An 18,437-nucleotide genomic window follows, 5' to 3' on the forward strand; every position below is an offset into this window, starting at 1 on the left:
TTCCTAATCCTGCACGTACACCCGCTCTTAATAAGATCTTGACTTGCCAAAATACTCCTTCATGCATAACTAGGGTTTCCCCCAAAATTAGCCTCCAGGAATGAATCCTTAGGGAAATAACGTGCTTTAAAAATTCTAGCAACCAGGGAAGTTTGATTAGTCAGTAAAAGCATGCAATTGTTTGAATCCTAGTCCCCCGTAATTCTTAGGAGTACACATTTTATTCCAAGACATCCAGTGAATTCCCCTAGAACCACCACCTTCACTCCACCAAAACTTATTCATTAACTTTTCCAAAGAATCATATAAAGATAAGGGAATGATATAAATACTCATCGTAAACGTGGGCATGACCTAAACCACACTTTTAAGTAAAACTTCCTTGCCTGCATTTGTATGCAACTTCTTGTTCCACGAGCCAAACCTGTGCCTCAACTTCTGCTCCACATAGCCAAACATTGCCTTTTTATCCTGCCCAACTACCGTGGGTAGCCCAAGATACTTCCCAAACCCATCGGCTAATTCCAGCCCCATAGTACCTGCCACCTCCGTTTTCACATCTTCGCTTGTATTTCGGCTAAATGAGACACTTGACTTATGAAGATTGATTGGTTGGCCAACGACAATTTCACAGCACTGTAGGCAACCCTTAACAACCGAAGTCTCCTGCAAATTAGCCTTAAAGAATAGCAAACTGTCATCAACAAAGAACAAGTGGGAGACTGGAGGTGCTCCCCTAGCTACTCTACAACCCTGAACCAATCCTTTCCTCTCCGCATCCTGCTATAACAAAGACAAACCCGCAACATAGGAAATGAAAAGGTATGGTAACAGTGGGTCACCTTGCTTGAGTCCACGGGAGGGAACAATGGTTTCAGTAGTTCTTCCATTCACAAGGATCCTATAATGAAGTGAAGTAACACACAACATAATCAAATTAACCCATCTTTCATCAAATCCTAGCTTAAGCAGCATACTTCTCAGAAAACCCCATTCCATTTATCCGATCATACGCTTTGCCTATGTCTTGCTTGAGAGCAGCCCAACCAACATTACCAATCTGCTTCCTTCTAAGAAAATGCCCTATCTTCGAGGTAATCAAGATGTCGTCCGTGATCAGTTTTCCATGAAGGAAAGCACTCTAAGAATCTGAAATAATCTTATCAAACATAGGTTTCATTCGGTTAGCTACCATCTTAACAATAATCTTATAGATCACATTACATAATGCTTTGGGTCTAAGATCAAAGACTAATTCCGGCACAAGCTTCTTAGGTATCAACACAATGTTAGCATCATTTAGACCCTCCGGAAAAGAAACATCAATTAAACATTTCAAAGTAAAATCTGTTACATCCCCCTACCACATCCCAAAAGTGCTGAAAGAAACTTGGATTCATACCATCTAGGCCCGGGGATTTATCAGGTCCCATAGAAAACATGGCTTCCTTTACCTCTCATGATTCAAAAGGATAGAGAAGTGAAGCATTACCTCCTGAGAGACACGGGGCTGCATAGAGTCAACTTGGAAAACCTCTATGCTATCTGAGGATGTGAAAATATCCACATAATACTGCAAAACAAGGGGGTTCAAACTAGCACCTTTAACCCAATTCCCTGTACCATCCTTTAGTCTAAGTATTGTGTTATTCTTCTTTCTATGGGATGCATGCCTGTGAAAGAATTTCATGTTTTGGTCAGCCCCAACCAACCAATGCTGCTTCGCCCTTTGTTTCCAAAAAGCTTCTTCCTGAGACAACAGAGACCCCAACTGAGCATCAAGATCTATAAACTTCCTTAAACATTCCTCATCAAAACATCCCTCATGAAGCTCTGCTCCCTCTTTAACTCCTCAATACTTGCATTGAACCTATGATACCTTTCCCCACCCCAATGCTTGAGTCTTTCCCCACAGCCCCTGAGTCATTGCTGGAAACTCAAGTCACCTGTTTGGGACCAAGCACCCTCCACAACCTCTTTACACCCAGCTTCCAGCAGCCAAGCATTCTCAAAACGAAAAAAACCCCTTCCACTCCCTCCCTCTCTCACATACACATCAAGAAACAATGCTAAGTGATCAGATGAAGATGTCTACAAATTGTACACCCTGGCATTGCTTTTAATCGTCCTCCACGCCTCATCAACAACCACTCTGTCTAGCCTTTCCTCCACCCACTCCCTTGTACCCTTCCCACGTTCCAATGTAAAGAGGTACCCCCCACATAGGAATAGTAGTCAATATATAGTCCTCCAGAACCTCACCAAAGCCGTCAAGTAATCCCCTTGGGTGGGGACGCCTTTCCTTCTTCTCAGAGTGTGAAAGAAGATTATTGAAATCCCCCAGAACACCCCAAGGAAGATTAGAATAGCCTTTTAGAGACCTAAGAAAGTTTCATGTGTCCCTTCTTCTAGACCTTTCAGAAAAACCATAGTAACCCGTAAGCCTCCAATGTTGTTTTCCAGGTTGGGTAATGACCAAATCCACATGATTCTATAAGTAGCTAATAAGTTGTGCCATATTATTAGTTCTCCACAGAAAGCAAAGACCGCCACTTAGACCCACACTATCCACATGAAAACACCTTTCAAAACCCAGTTTTATTCTCCATCAAATATCATGAATTGTCTCTCTTCATCAGTTTCATCCTTCTTTTTATAGGCTTAGATACATCAATCAAAACCCTAACCCTGTAAAAGTTCCTCCAACCTCCACCAAAATTCCTATCATCCAGCTTTTCCAACTTCCCTACAAAGTTACCAATCCTCTCGAGCACCACATTATTACAATATCCAATCGGGAGGTCATACACCTGGACCCAGAGATCAACCGAATCCAGAGTAACCTGCGGGGGATGCTGCCCTTCCTCAACCTATCTACAGACCAGCGTGGAGTACCCAAACGACCATGGGCCTTCGTTGAGGACTCTACGCATATCAGTTACATGGTAGAATATAAACACGAAAAGATTAGGCTGAATATCAATTATTTGAACACCCCGCAAAGGCCTTATCGCTTTATCCGTTAGAAATCTCCCAACTAGAGACCCAGAAGATGGAGTTGTCCTGGTTATTGCTGCTGGCACATCCTCACCAAACCTGATACGCACTTCCTCCTCTTCCAACCGTATGTCTGCACAACCTGAGATCAGGTCGTTGACTTCCGTCGCCATGAGCTTATCGGAACGTGGACGTGGACGTAAAACTTGTTCGCATGCAAGAAAACTCTAGACAAACTAAAGATCGTAAAGGAGAAAACCCTAGACCGTTAGAGAGAGAAGCAAATTAAGTTAGTTTAATTAGAACATATTTTTCATTTGTTTTCATTTTGTGTGTCTAATTTAATTAACAAGATTTGACTGAACTTATTAACAATTCAAATTTTCATAATATTAAGGGCATAACTTACCGTTAATATATAAAACTTATATATTTAGAAATTATATTAAAAGTATTATTAAGAGAGGTCGGGAGTTCAATACCCCATCTCCTATTGAAAAATCAATATGGCAAGCACTTTGTCCCTTAATCGGAACGACCCAATGTGAACGAGGATTACTGTGAGTATGGTACGAGTTTATTGGTTCCTCCTATAGTTAGGATGTGTTCATGACATCTCATGATATAACAAAAAATTAAATTTAAAATAATAAGATAATATTAAAGAAAATAAACAAAGAAAAAATAGTTAATTTGGTTATTGAGTAGTAAACATAACACCATCGATTTTCGGCATAATTTAAAAATTAAATATAAAGATAAGTCTAATCATTAAATTAAAGATTAGCGGAAGCTATCAATCAGGTACGAGGGAGTTACGCCACATCTATTTAACTATAGATGCACATGCTAGAATCTAAACCAAAAACCAACATAAGTTAATATCCAATAATTCTAGGCTCACACGCCACAAGTCTAGAACAACAAAAAGGAAAGCTACGCTATCTAAGCACTTCACTAGCGCTCTCTCAACGATCTATTCAACACCTGAAAACACAAGGGTAGTACCCGTCAGCGAATAATGCTGGTAACCCACCAATACTTGTTGAGTACAGTATAATATAGATATAGAGAAAAGCATTTGAGACTTGGAATACATAATATAGTCTTTAAAATGAGGAATAGAAACATCATAAGATGCATCATCGTTCACTCTCAAATAAAGACCAACATCAACGGTTACTCAATAGATCAATAAGAACGATAGAAGTAACATGCTTAACAATGAGATACATCATACGATAATCAATCAAAAGACAACATAAGTTAAACTCATAAACCATGAGAGGCAAGATTCACATTCAATGATACGTTCCAAGTTTCAACCTTATGCCCTGTTCTTAGGGGTGACCGCGGTTCAAGTTCTGGTTCCGGTTCCGCAAATGGTGAAACCGGAACATTATATTAAAGTTCCGATTCCGGTTCACGAACTGGTGATTCCGGTTGGAACCGCCGGTTCTAACCGGAATAAAAGAAAAAGTTATGTTAAAGTTTTGGCCAATGGCAATGCTATTGGCCAGTAGGCAAATAGCATAGCTATTGGTAGACAGCAAGCCACTGGCGTAGGCCACTGCTGGTTTAGACTTTTGAAAAGCCAAAGCCTTGCGGCTTTGGCTTTTCAAATTTCAACTTAATTTTTTTTTTCTTTTTTTACGGTTTGGAACCGGAACCGGCAGTTTCGGTTCCAATATTTTGAAAACCTTAACTAGAACCTTATTGGTTCCGGTTAGCATAGTAACGGTTACGGTTCAAACCTACTGTTCGAAGCGAACCGTGGTCACCCCTACATGTTCTAACCGTATGGTTAACCCCAACCTTATCTCAGTTCCAACCATTACCTCCTAGTGCCACCCTGTACACCAAGTCGAACTTTATCCCACTGGAGCCTTTACATTGCTCCCTGCCTGCATCCGCCAGCTTGCCACCGAACGTAGACATTCGCAATGTCATTAATCATTTAGTACTAATCATGATAGTATACCGCCAGCATGTGAGCAAAGCTCAATAACATTATCACCAATCTCATAGCATTCACATAATCATTGTCATAGAGGATTGAGGCTCATCAATAGCGCAATCAAGTATCAATAAACGGGTACATCATATGTACAAGATCATATCAAGGAATTCAATCGATAGATTTCAATGAAAGACATGAATCAACAATCAAACAACGATAGACTTTAATCCAAAGATTACCATGATTGGCAACACAAGTTGCCAATCCTCATTGGGAACAAATGAACAACACATACTAGCATCAATAACATCATAACTAACATGTACATCAAGAGGATAACATAATGGTTCAATCGAACATCAACGACTTCACATTAATCTAACGAATCACAAGGTTGGACCATAAGCACGATTCAAGACTCATAATCCTATCATGGATACTTAGGACACCGTTCTAGACATACGAAACATCAAAGGAGACACACAAGTGCACAACGATTCAACAAAACGGAGGCCAAAACATCACGTACCAGTGGGCGGAACGGTGGGTGGACAACCACCAGCCACACCCCCTTACAGGTACCAGCGGGTGGAACAATGGGTGGGCCTCCACCCGCGGCTTTGCCCGCTGGTCACCCCCATACCACCCGCGGGTGGAGCGGCGAGTGGACAGCCACTCGCTGTTCCGCTCGCGGGTACACGCCTGTACCCACAGATTTCCCTACGTTGAAAAACATCAACATAGCCAAGTTCAAGTCCAAAACACCCAAAACCTCACATTCAACAAGGAAATGACTTGAACACTTGAATAGCTCAATGAATAGCATTTAAGAACCCTAGATACAAGCTCTAACATGCATAAACACAAGATTATACATCAAATCACTCACAACATCAAGAACATCAAAAGAGTAGCAAGAAATCATCACAGCAAGTACAAAATAGGTTTTGTATAGCATGGGTTACCTTTGTAGTCTAAGAAACACTTCCTTTTTACCTCCTAGACCTCTCCTTGAAGCTCTTCCTCAACAAAGTCTTCTCAACACAACCAAACCACACAAAGAAAACCAAGACTTAGATAAAGATTTGGTAAAACCCACTAAAAGCACTATCTAAGCTAAGATCTTGCCCTTCCTAGAGTCTTGAAGGTGGAAAGGTGTAATCTTGGAGAACTTTCTTGCAAGGTTGAAGGATGATTTGGTTGGCTTGGAGAGTAAGCTAGACTTTTAGAGAGAAGGTAGAGAGTCTAGTGTTTTCTTGCCAAATGTAGGAAAGGAAGTGTAGTCTTATTAGGGTAAGGCTTGAATGCCAAGTAAGGGTGAAAGGACTAGTATGCCCTCCTTTATTAAAAGGTTAGGAAGACATTAAAAGGCTAGGTACAACCTATAAAGCTCAAGGTCTTTTCTTTTGACTAAACCAAATGACCACGGAATTGGAAGGGAATTTCACAAGGAAGGTCTGGAATTAATTACATAATTAATTCCACTTAAGAATTGGATTTTCGGGGTGTCACACTCTCCCACCCTAACACGAAGCTTCGTCCCCGAAGCTTGGGTGCAACGAGGTTCAACAACAATAACAGTTGGCTTGCAAAACGTGTGACAAGTTTTAAAGATAGGTAGCAATCAAGGTTTTAAGGCAACAAAGATTCCACCGAGCAAACACCACTACTAAGCTAAAAGTACCCAACTAAACCAAGATCTTGTCTATACCACAACCCTTAGTACACAACTTGCTAAAGTAGTTTACTGCTAAGGTTCCAACAAACTAGGTCTAGAGTTACCAACAGAAACAAACAAGGGTTGAAGAAGGGTTACCTCACTCTTCGTCTTGAGGGGAGCTGCCATCTGTGTCTTCCGTAGCTTCCTTGTCCGAGTCTGAAACTTCGTTGACTCTGTCCCTACTCGAACTAGATTCCAAGGCGGTCAACCTTTGGTTCACGGAAGCAAACTAAGTCTTCATAAAAGAGAAACCTTCCTCAATGAGCCGGTTTTGCTTTCGCAAAAGAGCTACCACACGCTCATCTGTGGTCATGGAATCATGCTCCTCTTTGGTCCGCACCTCCTTCCTCCGGGCATCCTCCTCACTATCGGGGTCACTACCTTCTTCCTCTTCTTCACCTCCTCCCAACTCCTAAACTACTAACTTCAGCTTCTTGATGGGAATAGCCAACTGATCCACTAGGAGTCTCCTCTCGCCTGGAGATTTCTGAGCTACTTCCTCCAATGTGATGTACTCATTGTCTTCAACTTGGAATAGGTGGCAACTTCGGAGATTCTGGGCATCGAAGACCATCTTGCCCACAAGCTTAGCCACTGACTGGCCCACATCTACCCCTTTGCTCTTCATAATCCAACTCAAAACCATACCGTAAGGCAGACTCTTACGGTTGTGGCCAACTCAGTAGTCCATGTGTTTGAACATCAAGGCCGATAAGTTGAACTTCACCTTGTGTTTCAGAAAATATGCAAAAGTGCACTCTAAATTCTCCACATCCTTGCTCTTGTTGTTATTGAGCAACAAACTGTCAGTCACCAACATTACCAAAATCCTTTGTTCACCGGATAACCAGTTCTTCTCCAGCCTCGTGGCCTGAGTGAAATCGTCCTCTCTCCCCAACAAGTATCTCAAATAATCCTTGTGGCTCAACTCTCTCGTTTCAATCCAAGTTTCCCTATTATACTCTGAAACTCCGGTTGGAGTCAACTTAAGGAGTTTGGCCAAACGACTTTCATTCAAAGAAATCTTGATACCCCTCACTTTAGAGGTGATTTCTAGTTTGCTCCCATTCTTGGTAACACTCATATGGTGATAAAACTCTTTCACCAACTTCGGGTAGGTCTCACACGTAATTGTCAAAAATAAATCCAATAATCCTTGAAAATTAAGCAAGTCCAAAATAGTGCTAGAGAATAATTCGGGCTCAAAGGTTTTACCTTCTAAAACCGAGTAATGGACATCCACCCATTCCACCTTCTTAAGGATGCTTGTCCTCCTAGTCATTGTGCAAAGACCCACGTTGTAGAAGAAGCTTAAAACTCTTTTTCTTTCTCTCTTTTTTTTTTTTTTTTTTTCCTTTTGCTCGATCTTTCGACTAACCTACAGCGGCACGTCGGCGGTAGGCGGAGGATGACGGCGGCGGCGGAGGTCGGCGATGGGTGGCAGGTGTAGTGGCGGATGGTGGCTGGGAGGTTTCTCGCGGGTTCCCTCGGTTCAAAGCAGCGAGCTGTGAGCGGGGGGGGGGGGGGGAGGTTCTCTTTGCTGAACGGCGGGTGGGGAGGGAGGAAATAAGAAGAAAAGACGTTAAGTGAGATTTTTAGGCTAGGGTTTGGGAGGAGAAAAGGTAAAAAGGAATTAATGTTTAACAAGGTTTAAGAAACACAATTAGCTTGGATGGTTCAATGGTGGGTTGGAAACCCAAATGCCTAGGTCTGAAACTCCCTAAAGACGAAAAGACTACCTTGGAGTTTTAAGCTCTATTTCCTTAAGGTTTTCCTAAAAAAAAAAAAAAAAAAAAAAAAACTAGCTTTTACCACACTTAAGGTGAAACTAAAGATTCTAAATTAAACTTATTAGCTAGGTCCCTTTTTATTATTTATGTTTTTACTACTGAGGCTAGCAAACCTTAAAGGAATTAACTAGGTGATCTAAGGAAATCTACCCAAAACGAAAGGCTTAGAGGAAAGAAACGTGAGAGAACGAAACTCAAAGGTAAGGAGATAGGCTCGGGGAAAGATACCTGCGGACGCATCTTCGACTAGATCCTTACCTTCGGCTTGGGACCGGCTCATCGCAAACACTCTTCCTTGGGGCGGTCCCGATCTTCCGGAAGGTGCACTTGCATAACCCTAATTGTTTCCACCTCCTGATTGACCCGGAACAAGTGGTCTTGCACTAGCGGGGTGCTGGGGTGGTACTCCTTGTTCAACCGGGTAAGGACAAACACGGGACTTGTGTCCTCTTCTTCCACAGTTGAAGCATTGAATCAGATTTTCTTGGCAGTCTCTTCCGATGTGATCCTTACCACACCTTCTACACAGAGTCGGCCCCTTTCTTACCTCCGAATGTGCCCTTGCCGATCCCTGTCCTTGAGAGTAGGTTGCCTTAGCAGTGAAATCGCTCCTTGGTTTCTTAAAGCTCGAACATCCTCCTCCCTCAACTCTCCTATTCACTTGTTCACTTGGCCCCCTTTGCAACTGTTGGACCCGATACAAATCTGCAGCACTGGTATAGGCTTCGCTGAGCGTCCTTGGTTTGAACACCTTTAGAGATTTCCTTGCCTCATAATTGAGCCCGGCCACAAAATTCTCCACCTTGGCGGCTTCATTAGGGACCAAAATGCACGCAAAGCGAGCTAACTTGAGAAACCACTTGTGGTACTCTACCACAGTTGAGGCCCCTTGCTTCAAGTGGAGAAACTCTTCGTACATTGCCGCCCGAACATGAGAAGGATAAAAACGTTCTCGGAGCTTGTCTTTCAACGCTTCCAAACCAAACCCCGGTTCTTCCTGACACACCGGTCCCTCGTGGACCCACCACAAATTGGCTTCATGGGTGAAAAAGAAAACTGCTAACTCAACTCGGCATTCCTCGGAACACCCAGCTACGGTGAAAATCTTGTCCATGGTACGAACCCATTCTTCCAAGACCGTGGGGTCTTCTTCCCCGGCAAAGGTCGGAGGGCGGTGATTGGAGACTTGTCGGGCAACGTCCCGATTCCCATCTGGCGGTGGTTGATTGTTGTTGTTGTGGGGGAGTGCATTGCTCAGGGTTTGCGTGTTCTGAGTCAGACGCTGCAGGTTCTGGGCTAGCTGTTCGTTCGTGGGTGTGTCAGGAGTCCGTGCACGATGACAAGGCGGTGCCATTGCTGAGCTCTACAGAAGCAACACAGGTTACGACAAAACTAAAGAACTTGCACCCTTACCCGGTGCCTAAACGAAAGAACTTAAACTAAATAGAAGCAGACAACGAAACATAGCAAAGCAATAAAAGAACTCACATCCTCACCGCGCGTCCTAAGAATCCTATACTTAGGTACTTAAACACTTAAAGACTTCACTAAGCAACTTAAAGTCCTTAACTTACAAGAACTAACCTAGGCTCAAACCTAGGCTCTGATACCAACTATAACACTCTCGATTTTCGGCATAATTTAAAACTTAAATATAAAGATAAGTCTAATCATTAAATTAAAGCTTAGCGGAAGCTATCAATAAGGTACGAGGGAGTTACGCAGCATCTATTTAACTATAGATGCACAGGCTAGAATCTAAACCAAAAACCAACATAAGTTAATATCCAATAATTCTAGGCTCACAGGCCACAAGTCTAGAACAACAAAAAGGAAAGCTACGCAATCTATGCCCTTCACTAGCGCGCTCTCAACGATCTATTCAACACCTGAAAACACAAGGGTAGCACCCGTCAGCGAATAATGCTAGTAACCCACCAAAACTTGTTGAGTACAATATAATATAGATATAGAGAAAAGGATTTGAGACTTGGAATACATAATATAGTCTTTAAAATGAGGAATAGAAACATCATAAGACTCATCATCATTCACTCTCAAATAAAGACCAACATCAACGGTTACTCAATAGATCAATAAGAACGACATAAGTAACATGCTTAACAACGAGATACATCATATAATAATCAATCAAGACACAACATAAGTCATACTCATAAACCATGAGAGACATGATTCACATTCAATGATACATTCCAAGTTCCAACCTTATGCCCTGTTCCAACCTTATGGCTACCCCCAACCTTATCTCAGTTCCAACCATTACCTCCTAGTGCCACCCTGTACACCAAGTCCAACCTTATCCCTCCGGGGCCTTTACATTTCTCCCCGCCTGCATCCGCCTGCTTGCCACCGAACGTAGACATTCGCAATGTCATTAATCATTTAGTCCTAATCATGATAGTATACCGCTAGCATGTGAGCAAAACTCAATAACATTACCACCAATCTCATAGCATTCACATAATCATTGTTATAGAGGATTGAGGCTCATCAATAGCGCAATCAAGTATCAATAAACGGGTACATCATATGTACAAGATCATATTAAGGAATTCAATCGATAGATTTCAATGAAAGACATGAATCAACAATCAAACAACGATACAACAACGATAGACTTTAATCCAAAGATTACTGGCAACACAAGTTGCCAATCCTCATTGGGAACAAATGAACAACGCATACTAGCATCAATAACATCTTAACTAGCATGTACATCAAGAGGATAACATAAAGGTTCAATCGAACATCAACGACTTCACATTAATCTAACGAATCACAAGGATGGACCATAAGCACGATTCAAGACTCATAATCCTATCATGGATACTTAGGACACCGTTCTAGACATACAAAATATCAAAGGAGACACACAAGTGCACAACGATTCAACAAAACGGAGGCCAAAGCATCACGTACCAGTGGGCGGAACGGTGAGTGGACAACCACCCGCCACACCCCCTTACAGGTACCTGCGGGTGGAACCATGGGTGGGCCTCCACCCGCGGCTCTGCCCGCTGGTCACCACCATACCTCCCGCGGGTGGAACGGCGGGTGGACAGCCACCCGCTGTTCTGCCCGCGGGTACACGCCTATGCCCACAGATTTCCCTTCGGGGAAAAACATCAACATAGGCAAGTTCAAGTCCAAAACAACCTTAAACCTCACATTCAACAAGGAATGACTTGAACACATGAATAGCTCAATAAATAGCATCCTAGATACAAGCTCTAACATGCATAAACACAAGATTATACATCAAATCACTCACTACATCAAGAACATCAATAGAGTAGCACGAAATCATCATAGCAAGTACAAAATAGGTTTTGTATAGCATGGGTTACCTTTGTAGTCTAAGAAATACTTCTTTTTTACCTCCTAGTCTTCTCCTTCAAGCTCTTCCTCAACAAAGTCTTCTCAACACAACCAAACCACACAAAGAAAACCAACACTTAGATAAAGATTAGGTAAAACCCACTAAAAGCACTATCTAAGCTAAGATCTTACCCTTCCTAGAGTCTTGAAGGTGGAAAGGTGTAATCTTGGAGAACTTTCTTGCAAGGTTGAAGGATGATTTGGTTGGCTTGGAGAGTAAGCTAGACTTTTAGAGAGAAGGTAGAGAGTCTAGTGTTTTCTTGCCAAATGTAGGAAATGAAATGTAGTCTTATTAGGGTAAGGCTTGAATGCCAAGTAAGGGTGAAAGGACTAGTATGCCCTCCTTTATTAAAAAGGTTAGGAAGACATCAAAAGGCTAGGTACAACCTATAAAGCTCAAGGTATTTTCTTTTGACTAAACCAATTGACCAAGGAATTGGTCAATTTACGTCCTCCGAATTTTAATTAAGGAATTGGAAGGGAATTTCACAAGGAAGGTTTGGAATCAAATCCCAAACTGAGATTGAAAAGGCTTCAAGCCTAAACTCACTCGTGTACGTCGGCAATTAGCAGACCTTGCGAGCTAAGTTATGCAACTTTCCGAAACGAAACATTTTTCCAACTCACACGGTGCATCCGAAATCGGTAGACGTGCCAAGCAGTCCGGTGCACGGTGAGCTGTACGTTCCGGTCTTCCAGAACAGTGCGTTCGGTTCACATCTACCGGAACGGTACATGTCTGTACTGTTTACCTGACTGTTTGAATGGGTTAATTCAGCTGTTACGAAATTAATTCTATATTAATTTCAGAATTAACCTCCATGATAAATTGTCAGTTTTGAAGGATTTGAACATGGGTTTAAATGCCAAAGTAAATGCTATTTACACCACCTTTTCCTATTTAAGAAGTAGTAGTAGCAGCAGAATTTCTCAATGAGTAGAAAAATACATATAATGAAATAAGATTTTCTGCTTCAAAATCTCTACTTCTACTCCTCTCTTAGCCTACTGTGTTCTAAGCTTTGCTCTAGTTTGCCGGGTTCGTTCGTTTGGGTGCTCAAACGTCGAATCGTAGTATGTTTTATCCTGGGAAGCCTAGGCCACAACTCTCCTAGCACTTTTGGGAGGTGGTAAATAAGGTTTTAAGGAGAGAGTGATCGCTCAACTCGTGCTAAAAACCCTACACCAAACACGAGCCATATTTTCTAAGCACTCTTTTTTCTTCTCCGGTTTTTGGATTATGCTCTAAGTAAAAATTCTTGTACTACACTTCGTTTCCTTTTGGTTGGAATTATAATCCGAGGATTATAAATTCGATTTTGGTTGATATATATATACATATATATATATATATATATATATATATATATATATATATATATATATATATATATATATATATATATATATATATATATATATATATATATATATATATAGATGTGTATTCAAATGAGGACAAGTATATTATAGAGGACTGTGAGGACAAATGTAGTGTGTGCCATTAGTCGGTATGTCGTGTGCATGGCCGAATATAGTCGTGTGCCACAGTTTGTATGTCGTGTGCTAGATTTGTTAATTTATAGAGTCTGAGTTTGAAACCTGATATTTACATTTATTCTTGTGTGCCATTATGTATTAAGTTGTGTGCCTGGTATTAATTTGTTGTGTGCCCATTATTTGTCCTCACAGTCCTCTATATATTGTTGTCCTCATTTGAACTCAGCCCTATATATATATATAGAATAGACAAAGTTTTGAAGTACAGTCATGATGTTGTTTAAGGAATTAAGGCATAATGTCTAATGCATGAAAAGCTCATCATAATGCATGTGGGATGCCGACAGTTGAAGAATTGCTACATTATGCCCTATTAATATTATTCTTAACTCCATCGAAACATCGAATTCTAAGACAACCAAGCATGTCTGAATAATGGGTACGGAGTAATAAAAAGTAACTCACTTTTTCTCACCTTCTTTCAAATGTATATAGCTATGTCAAGCAAGTGTAACATGACATGCAGCATGTGTGTGTGTGTATAATTCGTATGTATATGTAGGTTGGAGGTGGCAATAATGGAGGCTAGATGTGGTGGGCAATGGTGGCGGGATGAGGTGTTGATAGTGTTGCGATCTTTATGTGGTATCAGGATATAAACGGGTAACATTTTGTGTAGATTAATTTTAGAGTGAATTCCATTTTTGGTCATACTGTTATAGGGGCGTTTCCAATTTTAGTCCACCTTAATTTTTTTTGCCACTTTATAATACCACTATTATTGAATATGTTCAACTTTTAGTCCCACCGTTAGTATTTCCATCAAGAGGCCGTGTAATCTAGGGGTATTTTGACCTTTCTTCTCATCCAAGACTATGTTTGACTAAAGAAATGAGAACATTAAACCTAAAACCTAAGAAACCTCGTCGGCCCATGTTGGAACGAACGAAACGATGTAGCTTTGGCTTCCCATTCTCGTTGTTCGAAGAGCCATCTTCGAATATTGGAGGAGGAGGACGAAGCGCCTGGATTAAAAGAGAAGAGACAAACATAAAAAGACCAAAATACCCTTTGATTATACGGCCTCTTGACGGAAATATTAACGGTGGACTAAAAGTGGAACACATTCAATAACAGTGGTTGTAAAGTGGCAAAAAAAATTAAAGTGGACTGAAATTGAAAACACCCCTATAACAGTAGGACCAAAAATGGAATTCACTCTTAATTTTATTATTAGTTAAAATTTTTATAGTTTGTCTTGTATTTTTAGGGTTTCGTGTATGCTTTTCTTTCTTTTTATTCATAGTATAGGTTGAATGGTTAATGTTTATGAATGAAATTTGTTTAGGATGTGATGTTATATATTTTATGATTATTTATTTATTTGTTTGCTGTATCTAATAGTAACATTCATGAATTAATACTAAGTTTTGTTTTCGATTTTAGTGAATATAAACTTAAGTTAATATCTAAAATGGTCCCTCGATTATAGTGAAATTCACAAATTAGTCTTTGATTATCAAGTTTAGTAAATTAAGTCTTCAACTATTCAATTCTTACTCAATAAGGTCTTCAACTATTTAATTCTTACTCAATAAAGTATCAACTATTCAATTCTTACTCAATAAGGTCTTCAACCAAAGATTGATTTGTGAATTATTAAGAATTGAATAATTGATGACTTAATTGGTAAAATTGATAGTCAATGACTAATTTGTGAATTATGACATAATCGATGGACCATTTTGGGTATTTACTCTATAAACTTTTTCATATTTAATTCTTGACAAATAATTTCGTCACATTTTGACATTAATTTAGATTGTTTTACTGAATTTAGTCTTTCGTCATATAATTTAATTTGTCAATCTCCATGTTATTGAGTGTATGGGAAAATTTAGACGTACGTCATCATTTCTTATATCTGATGGGGAACAATCACCAACCTTATTCAATCGTGATAATCAGATGCCAGAATTTGAATGCATGTGACAATAATAATAAATGAAATTAAAACTCTTGTAACTATGAACCCAATCAAAAAGTGTACAATATATTCATACTAATAATTTTTTTCATGATTTCAATCAGTATATATACACACATAGATAAATTTGCAATATAGGGTTGTACCCCACATATTTAATTGCTAGTTAATGCTATTGGAATATCTCATAGCATCTCTTAAACAGTAGCCACTAGATATGAACAATGAGAGGCAAGAAATGAGTTAGTTCCCATGGCGATTTGCGAAGCACAAAGACAGCAGGATTGAGAAAATGACACTTCAACAGTCACAATTCAAATTCTGCCAATTTAGGGGGAGGGCACATGTGAATTTAATTTTGTTTCTGTTTACTAATGAATTTTGGACCACGCGCGTACGTATGTTTATTTACATATATACTTTTTATATAAACTCCATTGATTTAAGAGAATGCTTACCATCGTTACTTGAGTGTGCACTTTGGATGAAACTACTATTGTGATCTTAACTGATAAAGGATCATAATAAGGTAAATGTTACTTATATCTGTCCAGCTCAGATCAAGAAAACTAATAGATAGATCATTTTCATGGATATAGTAAAATTTGAAACTTTACAATTACCAAATTTAAGTGGCACACTAATTTGGTTAGAGTTCTTCATACTTGTTCTAAACTCTACATGGATTAAATGTGATTCCCTCTTACTTTGAAAGGTTACTCTTACACTGTCATTGGTAAAACTCAATTTTAAATTATTGTTCCTAAATTTCATCCCTATGATCAACTGAACTGTTGCTAGCTACTAAAACATTAATCATAGGTTGGGCAAGTGCGTGCATAATTGAAGTGCGGGCCAGCGACGTGTGGGTTCTTCCATTCATTGTGATGGCAAATAAAGATTCCATAGTCTCACACATGCATGAATATAATTACTAGATGGTGTAGGGAAATTTCGGCTTTAAGATCAGCATTTCATCATCTGATCTGGCAAATGAAGATTCCACATTCTATACCTAGTGTCAGCAATTATTGGCCCTGTTTGGTAAAATAGTTAGTTACAGGCCGTTTCAATAAAATTTGAAATCTTGGGTAATATCTTAAATTGGGCACTTTTTTTCAACTAATTAATTTGTATATATAAATATAATAGTTGTTCAAAAAGTTGTATCAAAAATTCAAAATATAAATATTGTATAAAAAATACATCTAAATTTAATTTTAAACATTGATATGCGCCGTGCACATTTAGACGCAAAATCAACCACCAAACTTTTGATATCAACTTCTTCCAAAATTTCATTTTCCTATCATCGATGTGCACATTATCATTTAGTTTTTTTTCCAATCTCATAATCATCTTGATCTTCAAGATTAGCATCTAACAATTCTTCTTTTCTTTTTATGTTTCTCAAACCCAGATGAATATTTTCTAGAAGATATAATTATAAAATCCTAAGAAAAAAATAATAATTTATTTAAAAACTCTATGAATAAATAATTAATCAAAGAACAAAATCTTAATATATTATTATGAAATCGGGATTATTAAGTTATGTAAAAAAAAAAAAATTGTGAAATATTTAGAAATTTTAATTACCTGTTAAGAGAATTGAAGAACTTTTAAATTTGTGACTTTGTATAATCAAAAATGAATTGAAGAATTCTGCCGAGCTGCGTCTGTCGTATGTTATTTGCGTATTTGCATGCTACTGCTGCATGTTGAAATTGGCGTCCGTCTGTCGCTGTTGTTTGTGAGATTTGGCGATTTGCGTAATGTCGGTATTCGGTAAATCGGTAATGAAATCAAGCCGTCAAAGCTACGCCGCTACGGACCTACAATCGTTATGTTGTGGAACCGTGTCCACCTTATAAGGTGGACACAGTTCTATGTTCATAATTACTAAATTATATGTTCATAATTATAAAGTTATATATTCATAATTTTTGAACTTCATATTCATAATTATTGAACTCTATATTAACAATCACAGAACTCTTTGTTCATAATTACTGAACTATATGTTCATAATTATAAAGCTATATATTCATAATTTTTGAACTTCATATTAACAATTATTGAATCTCTATGTTCATAATTACATAAATATATGTTCATAATTATGTTCACAACTCTATGTTCATAATTATAGAATTATATGTTCATAATTTTTGAACTATATATTCATAATTATGAACAGTTTTGAAACCATGTTCACCTTTCAAGGTGGACATAGTTCCACAACATAATTTGCCATGGACCTAGTGACTTACGTACTATATAATAATAATAATAGTAATAATAATAATAATAATAATAATAATAATAATAATAATAATAATAGGGAATTAGGATTGCGGATTCGCCAAAGAGCTTAATAGTGCAGCATTGCCGCTTAATTGCTTAATGTTTATATACTGCATACATATATCATATATAGGGAATAATAATAATAATAATAATAATAATAATAATAATAATAATAATAATAATAATAATAATAATAATAATAATAATAATAATAATAATAGAATAATAGGGAATTAGCATTGCCCCATATCTTTATATCTTTTTATATATATATATATATATATATATATATATATATATATATATATATATATATATATATATATTTTTAAAGATATGGGGCCCCCAAAAATTGGGAGTCCTGTGCAAAGGCCCTGGACAGACTTGCCCAGGGCCAGCCCTGTTAGCTTATAGGTTAATTTTGATTTATTTGATCACTATTAACTCTTTAACTTGGTTAAAAAATTAATATAAGTATTTGGTTAATTAGCTTTTTGTAATTCTAAAATGTTAAAATTTAAAAAGCTATTCAAAACAATTTTTTCAATAGCTTTTTGAGAAAAGAAATTATACCAAACAACTATCAACTAATAGCTAATTTACTAGGCCAAACACCTTTTTATAATCAACTAATGTTATCAACTAGTTATACTCTCTAATTAACCATAAATCAGCTAATAACTAACAGGTATCAGCTAACAGCCATTTACCAAACAGGACGAATTATGTTTTTTTGCCTTCCTAACACCATTTTTATTCACTTTCTAGTGT

At 38.5% G+C, this 18,437-nt stretch overlaps 3 protein-coding genes across 3 annotated transcripts; all 3 read right to left on the minus strand.

The window, feature by feature from the left end:
- Positions 1-354: 354 nt before the first annotated feature.
- LOC109158513 lies at positions 355-890 on the minus strand. Its single transcript, XM_019306428.1, has 2 exons — positions 843-890; positions 355-780 (listed from the first exon to the last, which is right to left on the minus strand). The coding sequence occupies exons 1-2, from the start codon at positions 888-890 to the stop codon at positions 355-357; spliced, it is 474 nt and encodes a 157-aa protein (XP_019161973.1).
- A 74-nt stretch (positions 891-964) lies between these two features.
- LOC109158514 lies at positions 965-1,927 on the minus strand. Its single transcript, XM_019306429.1, has 4 exons — positions 1,880-1,927; positions 1,493-1,750; positions 1,193-1,360; positions 965-1,141 (listed from the first exon to the last, which is right to left on the minus strand). Exons 1-4 carry the CDS (start codon positions 1,925-1,927, stop codon positions 965-967), a joined length of 651 nt encoding a protein of 216 aa, XP_019161974.1.
- Positions 1,928-8,804: 6,877 nt separating this feature from the next.
- Positions 8,805-9,821, minus strand: LOC109158515. Its single transcript, XM_019306430.1, has one exon. The coding sequence runs from the start codon at positions 9,819-9,821 to the stop codon at positions 8,805-8,807; it is 1,017 nt and encodes a 338-aa protein (XP_019161975.1).
- Between the last annotated feature and the right edge of the window lie 8,616 nt (positions 9,822-18,437).

The sequence above is a fragment of the Ipomoea nil genome, unplaced genomic scaffold, assembly GCF_001879475.1.
Source record: "Ipomoea nil cultivar Tokyo-kokei standard unplaced genomic scaffold, Asagao_1.1 scaffold2821, whole genome shotgun sequence".
NCBI classification, from domain to species: Eukaryota; Viridiplantae; Streptophyta; class Magnoliopsida; order Solanales; family Convolvulaceae; genus Ipomoea; species Ipomoea nil.

Coding starts and splice junctions, on each gene's coding strand:
- LOC109158513 (XM_019306428.1), bottom strand. CDS start 890: ATGGAAGAACTACTGAAACCATTGTTCCCTCCCGTGGACTCAAGCAAG. Junction 781..842: donor CTCCCGTGGACTCAAGCAAG/GTGACCCACTGT, acceptor TTGTTATAGCAG/GATGCGGAGAGGAAAGGATT.
- LOC109158514 (XM_019306429.1), bottom strand. CDS start 1,927: ATGACTCAGGGGCTGTGGGGAAAGACTCAAGCATTGGGGTGGGGAAAG. Junction 1,361..1,492: donor AGCCCCGTGTCTCTCAGGAG/GTAATGCTTCAC, acceptor GGGATGTGGTAG/GGGGATGTAACAGATTTTAC. Junction 1,142..1,192: donor ATAAGATTATTGTTAAGATG/GTAGCTAACCGA, acceptor TCAGATTCTTAG/AGTGCTTTCCTTCATGGAAA.
- LOC109158515 (XM_019306430.1), bottom strand. CDS start 9,821: ATGGCACCGCCTTGTCATCGTGCACGGACTCCTGACACACCCACGAAC.